Raw genomic sequence first — 16248 nt, forward strand, 5'->3', positions numbered from 1 at the left:
GGGGATCTCTCACGATCTCGTCTCTTCCCTCTTGAAAAATCGAGCGAGTTTACAACGGAAAGGAAAACCGATCGATCGTCGCTTTCGAGACGAATCTGTTCTTTGCACGGGACGCTCGAAACCCAATGGTACTTCCCAGACGCGCGGGTTACGAAGTATTATATTCGGTTGTTCGGAAAGTCATTTCGTTTTCGAAAATGGAGAATATATAATTTGATAAAATGTTTAAACGATCTGAGAAAATCGTGTTTCATTTTCACCGTAAAAAACGAAATCACTTTCCGAACAACCTAATATTATAGAATACACGACGCGTTACAGAAACTGTCTATGCAGACGCAAAGGAGGATAAATTCTTCTTAATTATTTTCCTAAGCGGTACAGATTTCGAACAGCGCAAGAGACGAGCAATTTTCTCGTCGTTGAAAGTAAGTACATCTCGTGCCCCAAAGTCTTCCGTATTGCCGAATCTTTCCGCTCCAGCCGATCAATTAAGATGCGATTAAATTGTGTTTCACGATTAAGCGAAGATTACCCTCTTCCCACCGTAAAACACACGCGTTCGCCGATAGGATCTTTAGATACCTACTGTATTATTCGACCGAGTACCCGTAATAATTGGATCGTGCAACGAAGGAAATAAACGAGACGCAACGATCGAGACACGCGACGAGAAACCAGCCCCGTCTCGCGGGACATCTCGCGAACCGTGCGCAGTACTTAACGCGTACTCGGTTAAAACGATAACCATGCTCGAAACGGTCTCGTTGCGGCGTAATCTAGCGACGAGGCAACTCGATAAGAAGCGTCTGCTTAAAAAAAGGAAAAAACAAAACTCAAAAAAGCATCTCTCGACCCCTCGGTCGTTTATCGTCGCGCGCCGTGTAAGCGAGAAACACCGAGAGAAAAAAAACGCGTATTCGGAGGATCCCGAATTCTTTCGCGGATCCGCGAGTCTCCGTTGCGGGTTGTCGTCGCGACGAGCAAAAAGAGCCAACGGAGCCGGAGAAACTGCGGACAAAAGCGACAGGAGGGAACACGATGTCTCGGGGATACACGGCGAGGAGAAAGAGGATGACAAAGACACGGCAGAGTGTCCAGGCCCTGGCTCATAATTTTCCGCCGAGCGACGCGCAACGCGCGACGCCCGACGTGTACGTGTCACCGCGTCGCGACGCACCCGTCCGTCTCATCGCGGCTGGAACACCAAAAAACGAACCCACGGCTATTTTATCGCCACCCTTCGAGGCGGAGATTCCTCCGTTTTTCGGTCGAAAACGAGGACCGGGCGTCGGACGCGCTCCTCTAACCGTTTCGCGGCTTTGTACCGCCTCTCTGACGGGAAACGGTTCTCCCTTTCGATTCGAGAAGCCCGCACGGAGCACAGAGTATCGAGACTCGCGTTGTTTCGCGGAAAATCTACCCGAAGAATCGAGGATCTCGATGGAAAAGGGGCACGGACTCACGGGTCGTCGAATCCTCGACGAATGTAGCGTTCGTTGCTCCAACGTCTGGCATTGCCAGATAATTACAATGTAGTCGCGCGAGTCTCTCGAGAAGATTAGTCCTCCGGAGACGCGCACAGTTGCTTGTAAATTTAGAGTATCGAAATCGGACCTACGCGCTCGCGAGGCAACGGTCGAAAGACGAACGAACAATTTTACAACGGGCGGGAAATATTCGTGGAGACGAAAAACAATGTAACGTTGGTCGAACGACGCGGGAATTCCACGCTCCGTGAATCGAATACGCGGCAAAAGAGCCGGCCGACTTACCAGATAACCCGATACATTAGGCGGTTTCCTATTTATTCCGAGGAAAATAATCCGACCTAAGCGGGCGTCGAAAGTGGGCAGCGAACGAACGGGCGCACGGACGCGTTTTATTGGGCCAGCCCGGTTGACAGCAAGAGTGACTGCGCTCGTAAAAGCCTCGTATAAATAAAATCGCCGGGAATATAATTGTTGCCGAGAGCCAGCAACGTTCTGTTCCGCGCCAAAGTATAGAACGCGGTCAGCTGTCGCCACTCCGTTCTCCAGCTTTTAACGCATTTTTGCCTCGATTCCTCGAGACCGTTCCTTTCTTCCCTTCCCTATTCGTTTCGATTCGTCGATCCACGTAGCGAAGTTTCGCGTCTCGCGATCCCGATCGATCCACGATCCCGATACCGAGTTTTCGAAACCACCGTAACGACCGAATCTCGTCTCTTCCGGGAGACCGAGTTCCTCGAACTTTCGAGCGAGCGTCGCGATACCTCGCGCGAAACTCGAAAACAAAGAAGTACGTACAGAGGGTATATAAATCGGGAGGAAAGTTTCCAGGCACCGTTCCCTCGCCCTCGTTCGTCGATCACCCTTCCGTTGAAATTCGTTTTCCCTGACCGCGAGTATTTTTTGCCTTCGATTCGTGTTTACACAGGGGCCGCGTTTTGACAGCGAGCTCTGGTATTTTTGTCCGAGATTAATCGCCACGGGAGTCGAACTTCGACTCGTAGGTATCGTCGTAAATCTAGAGCGTGTTTGTTTATCGAGAAATCGGGTATCCTTTTCCGTGGAGGGCGCGTCGTTCGTACGGCGCACCTATTCGCGAAACGTTCGGTGGTGGTCCTTTCGTGTAAAAGTCGATCGTAACGGGAAGGTATCGAAGAAACTGAGAATAGGCGTTTTCGTTAATTCGAATCAGAAGCAGGAACCGAAGAAAAAGCGAGGGAGGCTCGGTGAGCAAGGGAAAGGATCGGGGTTCTCGCGTTAAGGCGAAATCGTTACTCGACACCCTTGTGTAACGGGAGCCAAGCCGCGGCCATGAAGAAGACCAATGTTCCGGGACATAAAGAATCGTGGTTCGTCGAGTCCCTGAAAATCGACACCACCGTGACGCCGGCGCCTGTCGTCGTCCCGGTTTCCACGCGAACCGCGTACACTTCGACTTTACGAGAACTACGGAATTCCACCACTTTCCCTCCGAATCGAAAACGCGCGCCGCAACGCGCGAATGCAGCACCCGAATTCGGAAAACCGCAGCCCCCTTTGTATCCATCGTCTTTGAAAATATCGCGCGCGCAGAGGGAACAAAAGACGTTCCCTGCCTCCCTGCCTCCCTCCCCCGTTTCTCCTTTCCGATTCTACCGACGTTCAAATTTCTGGAGAACCGGCCGCGAAAGAGTCTTTTTAACCCCGAAGAGTTTCCGTCGAGAAAACGCCAAAGGCCCGACTGGTATCGTTTAGAAACCAATCAGCTTCTAATGAAGGTGGAGCTTGACGAGGAAATCTCCACCTACTCTTAAAATGAGCTATTTCTCTCCTCTCTTGCGTGCGTGTCTCTCCGCGTGGAAGGCAGAACGCGTCGGGGAACAGAGGGGGATGCGAGGAAAGAGAGGGGTGGAGGAGGAGGAGGAGGAGGAGGAGGGAGGAACGAAGAGGAGAAACAAATGAAGAGGCCGAGGAGGAGATCTTCAAGTACGTTTTAACTCGGCCAAGTCAGTTGGCATCCCGCCGCACCGACTAATACGATGGCTTCGTTCGAACACAGTTTCCGCGGTGATCTTTCGGCAGAATCGATCGTCGGTCAGTCGTGATTTACGCGGACGCTACCGCCGACCGGGTGAACGGTACCTAACACCTTAATCGCGATCGAACGACGATGGACAAATTTTTACGCAGTGGGTGATCGTCGCGAGAACTTTCGTCCGGGAACGTGGCGCACCGATCCCTCGGGAGACTCGTAAACAAATTTCGCGTCCTCTTCGAAACGAACTTTTCCAACCTGGTAACGCGTCGGGTACCGAGGATCTCGCGCGAACGAGAAACTTTTGCAACGCTTCCAGGAGAAACTATGACGGATATTCTCCAACGTCTCTGATCCAACCGCGGAGAACAGAGAACATCGTACAGAGCGACGCTCTTGAACGCTAACCGACTCGAGAAACGTTCAATTTTTCACGATCGATTTTAACCCAGCTCGCACCGACTCCGTCCACGGACAATCGATATTCGTGCGATACGATAATCGAACCTCCGTGGTTCTCTCTGTCCCGTCTAATAATCCATCCTCGCGGTTGCAGCGCGAAGAGCGAAGGGCAGAGACGCTCGTTGACTCGAGACGCCCCTTTGCGACGAGGGCCCCAGGAAAACGTGTTATCGTAATCGATCGCAACGATGGGCGAAATCTCGATCGTAACCGTCGGTAACGCGTTCAACGGCGAAACGCCGAGCTGAGAATCGCGGGGCCGAAACCCCGTCACGAGAGACGAAACGATTCAAACGCGGATCCAGGGTGATTGCGCAAAGATTGCATCCATCGACGAACACGAATTCGAATCGATGCGCCACGATCGACGACCGTAATTCAACGTGGAAACGTTTCGACGATAATTATTATCGGTAAACCGTTCGGTGATCGTTCGAATACGAAACGAGAACGCGAAGCAACGAGGACAAATAGCGAGGCGGCTAATATTTTTGGAAGACCGATAAAACTCTTTTTCCCGAAGCTCGTAAACACATTGAGCCGTGCTCCACCGGCACGTGGCCCACGAGACCTTAATTGCTCCGTCACGCTTCACCTCGGCGATGCTTCGATTAACATATTCGGATGCAAATTACGCGCGAAAGGTCCACCTCGTATATCTTCGTTCCTCCGTAAATAATTGTCGCGTCTAGGTGAACGACACCGCGGTTTCGGCGAAACCGTAGACAGCTCGTTTCCGGAGCCCCGACAACGCGGGAAATGTCGTTCCGCGATTCGTTCGACAACGCCTCGACGAGATCGTCGTGCGACAACGTTCGTCCCCGCGACACGATATAATCGATCACGAGGCATCCGCGAGGATCGCGGCGTACTACGAAAAGAACGAAAGGGACGTTGATCGACGACTTCTGTGGAAAATGTTGTGCGCGAATACGGAACAAGAGGGAAACAACGGCGCGATAGTTTCGCAGCCCGCGAATCCTCACGCGCCGCAAGACTTCACGGTCTCGCGCCTTTTATCGACACCGACTCACTCGTTGGGTAAGAATCCTCGAATCAACGATATCTTTCCCTTCTTCGACGATTATTTGCTCCGTCTTGGAACGATTCGATTGCGAGCGAAACGGATCGGTGGAGAAAATTGAGAAAAATAGACCGCGGTTCGCGCGACAACTTGCACCTACGAGTGATCGAAATCTCGATAGTTCGGAATACTCGAAACGATACGAAATTCTGACCGATATCGATCCGCGATAGGAAAAACCTTGCAACGACGCGACGTCGTCTTGGTTATATCATCGAGAAATTTAATTAGGATAACTAAACGCGCGCACGTGATGCGCCGGTATCCCCGAAGGAGGAGGTTACGTACAACCCGTTCGACGAACGCCTTCGTTTTGAAATTTCCGTTCGGTTGAATTGTACGCGCGTTTCGTAATTCGAAAAAAGGAAGGAACAGCCGAGACTTTCGCGTCGCACGGTGGTTTACGTAATTTTCCGTAGCGTGTTCGATATAATTCGCGCAAACCGCTTACGTAACGCGACAGGAATTGCTAACCGCGGTTTAGAGATCGCGCGTTTCGCAGAGAGGCAGACAACCGGAATATATGTATACCCTTGACGTGTTTCCACGTTCAATCCATGGTCCACGATGCGTTTGATTCCATCGAAATCGCGCATTTCCAGTCATGCTGTTCGCGTTATACCGCTTTGATGAATGCCCAAGCACAGTGGAGTCATTCAAGAATAGCCGCGCCTGTGCCGCCGCGCTCCTCATTCTCCTTTGCTTTTTTCAACGCGTTGCTTCTTTATCGCGTATCGCGAGCGGCATCTCGGGGCCATCCCGAGTCGGATATTCGGTTTCTTTCGCGCGAACAATGATTTCGAGAAAGCAGTTACCTTTGCCCTACCGTAAGCGGAGCGAGACGAGCTCGAGCTCGATCGAAACGTTTACTCGTAAATTTACCCGTGCTTCGACGAACCCGAGGAATTTCTCAGACGCGATCGATCTTAAGCCGAGCAACGTGGCCGTCGTCGAACTAAATCGTAACGAAAGTGAAAATTTGCAAATCTCGCCGCCCTGAATATTTAAATAGATGGGCGTGTCGTTTGCAACTAGATCGATGACTCGTCGACCGTCGCGATCCTCACCGAATAATACGATCTTTGCAGAATGCAACGAGAGTTCCTCGCCAGCGGCGAGCAGGAGACCTAGAAGAAGCAGAACGACTTTTTCGGCGCAACAGTTAGCCGCTTTGGAGAGGGTCTTCGAAAGGACCCACTATCCCGACGCTTTCGTCCGCGAGGAACTGGCGACCCGAGTGTCCCTGTCGGAAGCCAGGGTTCAGGTAAATCCGAAACAGTTTCGTGGATATCAGCCGCGAAACGTGCACGATCCTTTCCGAGAAGTCTCGTTCGACTTTGTACGCGTATCTCGTCTCGCGAAAGTTTCTCATTGAACGCGATAACACGAACGTGACTCGTCGCGGCCGTTTGTTCGTTGTTACGCGTACCTGCGATACGCGGCCGAAGTTGAACGAGAGTTTTTCGTAAAAGACCGGGTGCGCGAAACGAGCGAAGAGACGACGCGAACGTTGCGACGGAAAAATTCAATTCGGGCAGTTCTCGGATGACAATTGACGCGACGAAAGAAGCCTCGAGGCTTTGACGCGGTAGTGTCTTTTGAAGACGACTTCCACTTTGCAAAAGGGGAGGAATGTCCGTCAGAAAAAGTATCGGTGCCGCTGGTGGGCCCAGGTCCACACATGTGTTCCTCGAGATTATGGTGGATAGCGGCGGAAAGACAGACGAAGACGGCGGGAGGAGAGGAACGACGGAGAGAAGAAGAAAAAAAAAAAAAAGGAAAAAAAAAGGGAGAAACCGAGAAGGAGGGTGGAGGTCGCGGATAGCTAGGCAGAAAATCGGAGGAGACAGGTTGTCAGGGCAAGGAGCTATGATTAGCTTGCCGGGATAGCTGCCTCGTTCCAGCAGCAGCAGTAGCGGCGGCGGCGGCGGCGGCGGCGGCGGCGGCGGTGGCGGTGGCGGCGGCGGCAGCATCTGTGCTTTGGCATACGGCATACGGGACAGGGTATGGTACGATGCGCGGCGGTGTCCAGCACGTGTGTGGTGCGGTCTCTCTCGGCTCTTCTCTGTACAGTTTTCGTTGCTCGTGTCGAGGCATCCGCAACCGCTGCTAGTGCTGGTGGTGCTCACGCGTCTCCCGCGTCTCCCGCGAATGTCTGTCTATCCGTCTGTCTGCGGGCTGCACGCCTGCCAGGAGCCGTCACGCTGTCCTCCCGTCTTTGCTCGGCGCATCCCTTCCCGCCACTCGTCTCTTCGTTCCGTCGTCTCTTCCTACCAACGGTCGACCGTGTCTTCGATAAAACGTTCTAACGCCGAGTCTCTTACCCCACCCTACACTCACCCACCCCCCTCCCCGCCCACAGGTATGGTTTCAGAACAGACGCGCGAAATTTCGTCGGAACGAAAGAAGTTCCGCTATTAACCGGGGCGTCTCCGCGAGTAGGGAAATGGAATTACCTTTGCGACCCATCAGAGTGACCCACACCCAGGAGAACAACGCGGAAGCGTTGCAGCCGTCACAAGCGACTCCGTATCCGTACACCGAGTATTGGAGGTCCTCGCAACACTACGCCTCGATGCAAGCGACGACAACCTGCCACGGGTTCATCAACGGTAACCTCGGTAACGTGAATCTGCCCTCTTACCATCAAACGGAGATTCACGGGGGCCTCGAGGGATCCACGATGAACAGTCTGAACGCGCTCAGGTTCAGAACCCATCCGTACGGAACCGCCTATTCCGCTATGCACGCGAGCATGTAACATCGTCTCTGAGAAAAGGAAGAAACGCGATACACTTTTATGCTTATCGGTAATCCTATGGGCAGTTCGTCTCCACCGACAACCGTTCGTCGAATACCAAAGCTTTTATTCTATCACGTAAGATAATTCGAGAATCCCCTTTAAACGACGAAGCGAAAAGTAACGAAACGTGGTCGCACGCGGTTAGAAGATACTTAGCGTTTAAGCACAAATACAGGGTAAAGAAAGTAACGCGTAATGTTATTTTGTAGAATCGATGTAGCTTAATAAATGATAAAAATGGTAAATATATTATGTTATCGATACACGAGATATATACAGTAATCGATATTCTAGTCTACAAAGCTACGACATTATATGCGTGTAGATTAATAGTAAAAAAAAGGAAGATGTATATAAATACAAACATTGAATTACGGAAGAACGGGACGTTTACTTGTTGCGGCAAGTAACATCTAAAATTACAGTCGTAAAACAGGTGATTACTTGTACACGTATAGTACATTGGCGGCGAACATTGGCACAAAATTAGAATACGAATTTTCTAGACATATTGGTCGCATCCGTGTCCGTTATAGTACTAGACGAACTACAACCACGTAAAAAGTTTCCAAAAATCTGTTCTTTTGTACGTTATTCGTTCGTCCAAAAATTCTCAAATATACAAATACGTCCTTAGTACTATACAGTTACTTGTACATTTTGTACGGCGTTGCTCCAGTCCACTTTGGAAGGAACTAAATAAAATGCAGGCGCTATTTTGCTGCCACACGGACACTGACTGCCTGCTATCCAACTAAAAGAACCCAGTTTGGTACTGCATTTCGGACAATTCAACTTTCCCTCGACGTTATGCGTTATATCGGGCATCCAAGCCAATGGCTCCACGAATAATATTTTGGTACAAAATTCTATGGGTTGTGGCTCTTCTTTCTTCTGCGGTTCCACTGGCTCGTTCGCAGGTTTCGATTGCTTAGACGTTCGTTTTGTACTTATATGCCTCCAAATTTGTTTTTCCTTCGGCATATGCGGTAAAATGTTACTAGCACTAGCCACGATTCTCCGACATTTTTTACAGCGGTAGACCGTTGGCTCTGGACGTACCGTGGTAAGAGCCGGATCCGGTTTTATCAGTCCCGTACAGTTTTGCGGTAAAATTTTCGCTTTTCGAACTTTGTCCGCAGCAATTTGCAACTTGTACATCTTAAATTGAACGCTAGTATTGTCTATTCCGAAACTCATTTCCTCGTAAAGTTTCAACTGAGCTATAAATCCGGCATTGGGCCCGACGAACCGTCTCTTCTCTTTCACAATCTGAAACGTGTCGGAGAATCTTTTCCCATATTTTTTCATCAAATATGCGATTACCAATGTGACCGATCTCGAAACACCGAAATAACAATGCACCAATATTCTGTCGTTCGACTCTAGAGCATGATCTATGAACTCGTACGAGTCTCCAAAGTGAGTTAAAAGATCCTCGCGCGGCATGTCGGTAACTTGTATGTATTTTATAGTCAAATTTGGTAAAAGCTCTTGGATCTTCCGGGGTAACGGACAAGAATCCACCGTAAGTATATAGTTTATTTTCGCTTCTTTCAACCACTCGATATCCGTAGCGGCTGTGAGATTTCCAAGAAATAAACCAGGAATAATTTCGTCGTAACTAGAAGGGCCGGCGTCGAAATCTTCTCTGAATAATTTGTTCGCAGCATCTTGCGCCATGTCGATTATTCTGAAATAAAAAATTAAGCTACGGCACGCGTTCTTCGTTGTAATTCGTTTTGTTTCCTTTATTAGGATACAAAATACGCGCAAGTATTGAATTAAATTTCTATGTAATTTTACTAAAAGAACAAAATTTCTTATACGACCTAATAAATATTAAATAAAACATAAAACATAAACTTGCCAAATAAAAAGATTGCTCCTTGCACGATAGAACGTTGGACATCCAAAATTTGCCAGTCTATTTACATGTCATGCTTTAAGTGCAAATTAAATTGTTTATTACCTGGCTTAAGCGTATAGCGAATAATTAAAGTATGTCGAATCATGAAACTAATTATGCTATGAATTTTGTTTAATAAAAGAACCTAAACAATAATGTTTTTCGTACAAAATTTACTTTTCCTTTCTTACAATACGAAAAGTTTTTGTTGCGATAAACGCTATTTACTTGAAGAACGAACAATCAACGGGTTTCAAACTTTCACCGTTTCACGCATCTTACACGCGCTTTGTTACATCCTCAACGTGAACATCTATTTTTTATTCTTAGAAAACACAAAACAACGAAAAAGACAAAATTTTATGTTCATGAAAGAGGACTCGAGAGTAAACTTTTAATTGTTATCCGTTGGTGCCATCTAACAGTGATGAAAAAAAACTATTCCTTTACAAACTTGGACATTGAGCCACCGAGGGCACTACCTGTACTACAAAATTATCTTCGAGAGTAGTTCGCTATACTCGCCATTAGATGGCTGTACTATCTTTCAATTGTTGTCCATTTTCCTTCTAAATAGATTATCAACCCAAAGATTGAACTATTATTTCTCAAATATACATATTTCATTGTGCTTCGAGAATAAATTTCGTTACGTGTAATCCCGGCATGGTAATCGCTACAAAATAAAAACTCTGAACAGCTCCAACGATATTTTAACTTTATAATAGGTTATCGATTCAATGAACAAATTATTATGAACTGCATACAGCATTTTAAAAATAAATTACGATACATGTAAACAACACTTTGCATATTCTGTTTGAACAACATATACACAAATGTATTAAAATGCAATAATACGTGTTCAATAAATAATAAGCTGTTCATCGGATTGAAATCAATTACAAAGTTTATATAACACCATCTAGCGTTTTATCCGTGCAACACTAGAAGCGTACCGCGAACACGAAGGAGAAGCGAGACTTGGTGACATTCTCTTCGCGCGACACTAATTCGTGTCACCGATTACATTTTACTTCAAAATACGCGTTGCACTCGGAAAAATTGTATTTCATAAGACAAAGTACTTGTCTCAACGTACTACAGTATTTATTGACTAGCCGTGCCGTTCATCGAAGAAAAGCACTTGGACAAATTTTGTTATACGATTTCATTGATTTGAACTATTTATTAAAGATTATCTTTAGCGATAATGATAAAACTGAGGACATTTCTATGGTAAATTATATTACTGAAAGCTAAACCGTGTTGATAAAAGGAACAAAGAAAAATTGAAACGAAGAATAATTCGAGGGAGATAAATTTCGCAACAATTAAGGAAGTAAAGTAATTCAAACGATGAACCCATCTTTATACTTTCGAAAACATAGCGGAATTAGTTGTTCGACCACGTACGCCGGAAGTGACGCGACCTCGATCTCCACATCACTCCGAAGAGTCGCTAGAATATCGCTCGCACAGTCGTGCCAAGCTACTGTGCCTGCCTGTTCCGTGTTTCTCCGATTTTCTCCCTCTCTCCCGCTCCTTTCACCTGTCTCTGTTGTTCTCTTTTCTGCGGTACCACTTGCGTGCGCGCACGTGTGTATACGTGAGTGTATGGGTTATTTTTTTGATTTTTGAATAAAACAAGATGCTGATCTCGCAGGAGGTGATCTCTAAAGCGGAGGAAATCGCTGATCAGGTGAATTTACGAGTCATTGTGCTCGATTTATTTTCTTTTACGTACGTAGTTTCGTGTTTGTAAAAATATTCGCGATAGCAGGCCAGCAGAAATCCTGTAGGAACACAGGTGTACTCCTGTCAACGTCATCGTGGTACGGTTGCCTATATATACTCGCATATTTTAATTCGAATCTCTCATTTCGTCGATTATGCGTTTCTGTAAAAAGCGTTTTACGTTAACAAATGTTGCAAAGTGCCCTATATTAGTGCTCGCATACCTCGGAAGGTTATACATTTCCGAAGAAATATATGATACAAATGTTACTGCCCAACCCGGTTCTCATTAATTTCAAAATGATGACTCGAAATCCTTTGTGTTATCCATACAATACATTTTTTATTTACCAATAAAACCTGTTCTTGCGATCTAATTTAAATAAATTGAATTAATCTGAATTTTTTTTAAATAAGCGAACAATGTTAATTTCTATTGTTATTCAATTTCTCTTCTTATATAATGCTGCTTTCACTGTCAATATTGTCCATGACGTGCATTTATCGCCAAATTTTACAAACTTACTTCGATTCTACGTTGCGATACTAAAGAATGTTCAGCGATTGTATCAGAAATGTTAATGATTTTAAGGTTCTAATATATTGTTATGTTTTAAATCTGTCAACATTATTATAGCTGTTATGTTTTCTTGCAACGATAGATAATCCGCAATGGAAAATACGTATTGCCAACTCTTGCAAGACTTTGCCTCATAGCCACATTTTTAGAAGATGGGTTGAGAATGTGGTTTCAATGGACAGAACAGAAAGAATTTATGGACAGTACATGGAACTGTGGTACCTTCTTAGCTACAGCTTTTGTCTCTGTCAATTTAATTGGGCAGCTCGGAGGTTGTGTCATGGTTATTGGAAGATGGAAAGTCGGCATTGCTTGTGGAATGTTGTTCTTTATAGTAGTCCTGCAGACATTAGCTTACAACATTTTGTGGAACATAACGTTCTTGTTCAGAAATTTAGCGCTAATAGGTGCGCTTCTTCTTGTTCTGGCTGAATCCAGAGTAGAAGGAAAAACATTATTTGCCGGAGTACCGAGTCTTGGAGATAATAAACCTAAAAATCTGCTACAATTAGCTGGCAGAATTTTGTTGGCATTTATGTTTACCACATTAATTCGCTTTGAAATATCGTTACTTCAAATTATGCAAGACATTCTTGGAAGCACTTTGATGGTCTTAGTGACTATTGGATACAAGACTAAACTTAGTGCCTTGTTGCTTGTCTTAATATTAACTGCGCTCAATTTTTACCATAATGCATGGTGGGCCATTCCAGAGTATAAAACGCTTAGGGACTTCCTTAAATATGACTTCTTTCAGGTAATAATTTATTTAATATTATCATTTTAGTTACTTGATATTTATTTTATTTTCTTCTAAGAAAAAAGACTTTATTACACAAATACATTTATTTGCAGACACTGTCGGTCATTGGTGGGCTTTTAATGATAGTTTCTTTAGGCCCTGGAGGTGTATCAATGGATGAACATAAGAAAGAGTGGTAGACGTCATGGTGTCACCTGAATACACATCATTACATTTTCATGATCACTAAGTAAAAACAGTCTCCCATTCCTGTTCCTTTCTATGCTCAATCGAGTTTACAATATGTTTACAATATGTTGAATGAAAAGCTGTAGCATGCACTAATTTTGAATTGATCGATGTGGGTACAGGCATTATTGAAGTATTGTTTAAAATGTGTACTTTAAGATGTCATAAATTAAAATACATGGAATTATAGAGAAAAATACAAGCAACTTCAGGATAGTAATATTAAGATGTAAACAAAAAGAAGACAACACCAAGACTAATTTATATTATGAATAACAGCATTGTACATATGACACTGCGTTTATCAAGGGAAACAAAATATATTTTTTCTGTGTGTTTTTAATATGTCAACGTGTTCTTCCATAGAACTACAGTTACAGTACTTATTAAATTTATAGAAGATAGAACAATGAAAATATCAAGTTTTCAAGATTTTTATGCTATTAAATTATTGTAAATAAATATTCCATTTCAGATTTTTTCATTCATAATTATTTCTACAATCATTATTCGTCTAAATAATTATTGATAATTACCAAAATTAGATTCTTCCAATAAGTTTTGCTAAAATAAACTGATCTCAAAATAGCCTGTGGATGAACTTACTTGATCAAAACGGTAAATGGCTAGCTAGAGCTACTTATTATTACATTCTGCCATTCGCTATCGTCTTAAAATATTAAAAATTGATTCTAAACAAATCATTTTCAATAAACATGAGAATACAAAATGGATATAAACGACTGCCCGTCGCTACAGGGACTACTATTTTAACTGCGAAACCTTTTGCTTACGTTTTACGATCTGTATATCGCAATGAAAGATGTGACCATTGTTTGCAAAGGTAAATTGCAATTAAACAAACTTCGTTTATTTATAAGTGTACGCTTTATATTATTCCCCTTTGCTTCGTCTGCTATTTCTGCTAATTTTTATTTATTAAATAAATTTTTAAGCTTTTTAATATCTATTATCAATACGGTTTTTCGTTTTTTAATTAATTAAACAAAAACGAAATATTAGTACGAAAATATTTAATCAGCATCAATTTAGGTTATCTTCTTAAACCGATCATTTCCTATACTCTCATTTCTATTACTGTTTGTAACTTGTAATTACTTGCTCATATCGAAATTAAACTTTTTTAATAAATAAAACTTTCGTTAAAGATGAGTATAAGTGGAAATCCTATAAAAAAAGGAATTACTATATTTACTGCTAAACCATTCGCTTATATTCTTAACTCAAAATACAGAACTGATCTGTGCGATTATTGTTTAAAGAGGTATAATTTGATAATTCACAAAAAATTAGAAAATCATCAGATCTTGGATGCATTTTTATACATTTTCGTCATTTACTTAAATCTATTTTACTATTTAATAAGGTTATAATACTGATATGAACTACATATCTCAAAAGGACATATAGTTTGGGCTTTATTTATTTTAGTGGGAAACTTTTAAAATGCTCCGCCTGTCAGTGTGTTTATTATTGTAATCGATCTTGTCAGCAAGGTGCCTGGTCTATACACAATACAGAATGTGCAAATTTGAAAAGGGTTTCGCCAAAAGTTGTTCCAGATGTTGCACGACTTATGGCTCGTATAATTATAAAACTGAATCAAGGTGGAGGTGAAGAAATAGGATATTACAGTGACACAAATTACAGAAAGTTTAAAGATTTGATGTCTCGTAAGTGTTCTGTAACAGTTGAAAAGGTAACAAATATCTCTTTTACACTGTTTAATATATGGTCTTTAATTTATTACTCCATTAGATTATTCCGATATAAAAAAGGATGAGAAGAAAATGGAACATTTTATGTGCCTGTGTAGTGTTTTATTTGGATTCCTTGGAGATATACCTATGCCAAATTCTGCTGAATTAATGGGCATTTATGGCAGAATATGTATTAACTCTTTTAATATATTTGATTTGGATATGAATAGTATCGGTGTTGGCATCTACTTGGGACCTTCTATTATAGATCATAGTTGTGCGCCAAATGCTGTAGCTACTTTTGAAGGTATTACTATAATTATCAGAACAATAGAAGATCTTCCTTGTCTAGATTGGTCCCAGGCAAGTTTTTTTATGTTTTTATGCTGAGTAATAATGACAAAATTTTGTTAAAAAGAAGCTGTAAAAAGTGCAATATTATAATTGTAACTATGCACATGTAGATAAGAATATCGTATATTGACATCCTTAAAACAACAAAGGATCGGCGTGCAGAATTACAAAGTTCGTATTATTTTTGGTGTACGTGCAAAAGATGTGAACAACCAGACATAATGGCAGAAGCTGTAAAATGTCCAAATAAATCTTGTACATATCCTTGTTCTTCTGATACAAGCATATGTCAAAAATGTCACACACAGTTCTCTGAAAAATTCAAAGAAACCTTTGATGAAGTATCTGATTTTACTGCACATCATTTACAAAATATGAAGAATATGGCTTGTATCCTTTTTAATAATAACATTGGATAATTGAATTAGGAATTACACACAATATAGGCGTAATTTCCTTATTAGAAAACTTAGATCTAGATGTAAGCAAGATGTGCCTAAAAAAACAAGAGGGTACTTTACATCCTCTTAATGTATTACATGTACAAACTTTACAAAGTGCTTTTGACTCAGCTGTAAGTTTACAACATTGGGAAGAAGCAGAATCCTATGCGAGAAGACTTATTAATGGCTATTTGTAAGAAGACTTTTTTAATATATTATTTTATTTCTTAATAAATTAAAGATAATATCCAATTTCTATGTTTCAGAGTATATTACGGAGAGATTCATCCACTGACTGGAATATTATACCTTATGATAGGAAAAATTCAATTATATCTAGAAAAACCAAAACAGGCCCTTGAATCATTAAAAAAAGCAAGTTTAGTGCTAACAGTAACACATGGAGACAAACATACTTTAATACGAGAAAATTTGAAACCGCTTCTTCATCAAGCCACTATGGAAGGACTTTAATAAATCGTATTATTTATTAACATGTATCGACAGTTTCTAATTGTAATAATAAAACATCTCAGTATTTAAACTGATATTAAACAGATAGAAGTAATTTCTAATTTTTGTTTCAAAAAGTCTATACTTGTTAACTTATACAATTCGTTTTTAGAGAACATGAAAGGATCTTGAAAAGTACCGCTTCGT

General features: G+C 42.8%; 4 protein-coding genes across 6 annotated transcripts; 3 read left to right on the forward strand and 1 right to left on the reverse strand.

Moving 5' to 3' along the window:
- The first annotated feature begins 3429 nt into the window (after positions 1 to 3429).
- Positions 3430 to 9705, forward strand: LOC143155104 (dorsal root ganglia homeobox protein). Of its 2 annotated transcripts, XM_076327440.1 has the most exons (4): positions 3430 to 3455; positions 4061 to 5007; positions 6139 to 6314; positions 7413 to 9705. In XM_076327440.1, the coding sequence occupies exons 2-4, from the start codon at positions 4884 to 4886 to the stop codon at positions 7809 to 7811; spliced, it is 699 nt and encodes a 232-aa protein (XP_076183555.1). In that variant the 5' UTR covers positions 3430 to 3455; positions 4061 to 4883; the 3' UTR covers positions 7812 to 9705. The 2 variants fall into 2 exon arrangements, with proteins under 2 accessions (XP_076183555.1, XP_076183554.1); XM_076327439.1 differs by lacking the exon at positions 3430 to 3455 and having other exon boundaries at positions 3534 to 5007.
- Mkp-4 (dual specificity protein phosphatase MPK-4) lies at positions 8058 to 10131 on the reverse strand. The gene is made up of 2 exons (XM_076327437.1): positions 9991 to 10131; positions 8058 to 9546 (listed from the first exon to the last, which is right to left on the reverse strand). The coding sequence occupies exon 2, from the start codon at positions 9534 to 9536 to the stop codon at positions 8493 to 8495; it is 1044 nt and encodes a 347-aa protein (XP_076183552.1). The 5' UTR covers positions 9537 to 9546; positions 9991 to 10131; the 3' UTR covers positions 8058 to 8492.
- Positions 10132 to 11210: 1079 nt separating this feature from the next.
- Positions 11211 to 13549, forward strand: Surf4 (Surfeit locus protein 4). Its single transcript, XM_076327438.1, has 3 exons — positions 11211 to 11464; positions 12162 to 12836; positions 12935 to 13549. The coding sequence occupies exons 1-3, from the start codon at positions 11414 to 11416 to the stop codon at positions 13019 to 13021; spliced, it is 813 nt and encodes a 270-aa protein (XP_076183553.1). The 5' UTR covers positions 11211 to 11413; the 3' UTR covers positions 13022 to 13549.
- Positions 13550 to 13699: 150 nt separating this feature from the next.
- On the forward strand, positions 13700 to 16237 carry Smyd3 (SET and MYND domain containing, class 3). 2 transcript variants are annotated; one of them, XM_076327436.1, is made up of 7 exons: positions 13700 to 13914; positions 14523 to 14764; positions 14850 to 14981; positions 15060 to 15154; positions 15256 to 15535; positions 15619 to 15781; positions 15855 to 16237. In XM_076327436.1, exons 1-7 carry the CDS (start codon positions 13787 to 13789, stop codon positions 16060 to 16062), a joined length of 1248 nt encoding a protein of 415 aa, XP_076183551.1. In that variant the 5' UTR covers positions 13700 to 13786; the 3' UTR covers positions 16063 to 16237. The 2 variants fall into 2 exon arrangements, with proteins under 2 accessions (XP_076183551.1, XP_076183550.1); XM_076327435.1 differs by having other exon boundaries at positions 14850 to 15154; positions 15855 to 16233.
- The last annotated feature ends 11 nt before the right edge of the window (positions 16238 to 16248 follow it).

The sequence above is a fragment of the Ptiloglossa arizonensis genome, chromosome 2, assembly GCF_051014685.1.
Source record: "Ptiloglossa arizonensis isolate GNS036 chromosome 2, iyPtiAriz1_principal, whole genome shotgun sequence".
Lineage (NCBI taxonomy): Eukaryota > Metazoa > Arthropoda > Insecta > Hymenoptera > Colletidae > Ptiloglossa > Ptiloglossa arizonensis.